General features: G+C 53.2%; 1 protein-coding gene across 1 annotated transcript in view; it reads right to left on the bottom strand.

Moving 5' to 3' along the window:
- Positions 1–775, bottom strand: part of LOC107577848 (AT-rich interactive domain-containing protein 3A-like) — a gene marked incomplete at both ends in the record, with an annotated part of 8,109 nt that extends 7,334 nt beyond the window's left edge. Inside the window, one exon of the mRNA XM_016263880.1 lies at positions 152–775. Within this exon, the coding sequence (XP_016119366.1) occupies positions 152–775 (624 nt within the window). The remainder of the gene's footprint in view (positions 1–151) is intronic.
- Positions 776–919: the final 144 nt, after the last annotated feature.

The raw sequence follows: 919 nt of genomic DNA, 5'->3' as shown, positions 1-919 counted from the left end.
AAGTAGTTTCACACAGGATTGAACTCAGTCTCACTTCATGCTTTTAAACTTTACACATTAGTAATCACCATAGAGTTCACTAGAGTGCACATTCAACGGTTATGAGAGTGCATTACTACAATCTATCTACAGATCTCACTCATGAACATACCTGTTTGAACTGCTCCTCATAAGTCCATTCGTGGTGCTGCGATTGTGCTTGTGGTGCCAAACCACACGGTGATTCATCCTGCCTTGGAGCTGGATAGGTTGGCTGGACTCTGGACAGTATCGGGCTATTTTTTGGAGACTGCCCGGCACCGGGATAAACAGCTAGGCGCGGTGGGTAATGAGCTAGGGGTCCTTCCAAATCTTCATCCCCTCCAGTCTCGTTCATACTGTCATCTTCCTCCAAGTCGCGGTCTTCATCGTCCATGCCGCGGTCCAGGTCTGGGTCGTCATCCTCATCGTCGATGTCGGAGTCGGCTGTGCGCTCGTGTGGGTGGCCGGAGCTCGAGTTCGGGGCTCCCGATGCGAACGCTCCCCTCACCGCTGCTTGATAGTGGCGGAAAGCGATAGCTTGCTGTTGAATTTGCGACTCCACCATAGACCTGATGTCTTTTTCTTTCTCGGCTTGGCGGAGTTTCTCCTCCAGAGCGAGTCGAGCCGCCTGCTGTCGCTGCAGGTTCTCCATGACCGCCTCCAGCTTCATCCCGCTGCCGCCGCTCGAGTTACTGTGAGCTCCGGAGGAGCTGACCAGCAGAGGAAGAGTGCTCGCCGACGAGAAAGCGGCTTGCTGTGGGCAACAGAATGCAAATGTCACTACAAATTTTAGCTGGAAGCAGAATTGCGGGGGATTTCGTGGACTCAGACCCCCTTAATTAAGACTTAACCCCCCCCCTAAAAAAAACAAAATAGTTTGGGGGGGGGGGGGGGGGGG

This window comes from Sinocyclocheilus grahami, unplaced genomic scaffold, assembly GCF_001515645.1.
Source record: "Sinocyclocheilus grahami isolate Dianchi unplaced genomic scaffold, SAMN03320097.WGS_v1.1 scaffold7454.1, whole genome shotgun sequence".
Taxonomy (NCBI): Eukaryota; Metazoa; Chordata; class Actinopteri; order Cypriniformes; family Cyprinidae; genus Sinocyclocheilus; species Sinocyclocheilus grahami.
This window is presented reverse-complemented; position numbering and strand designations above follow the sequence as displayed.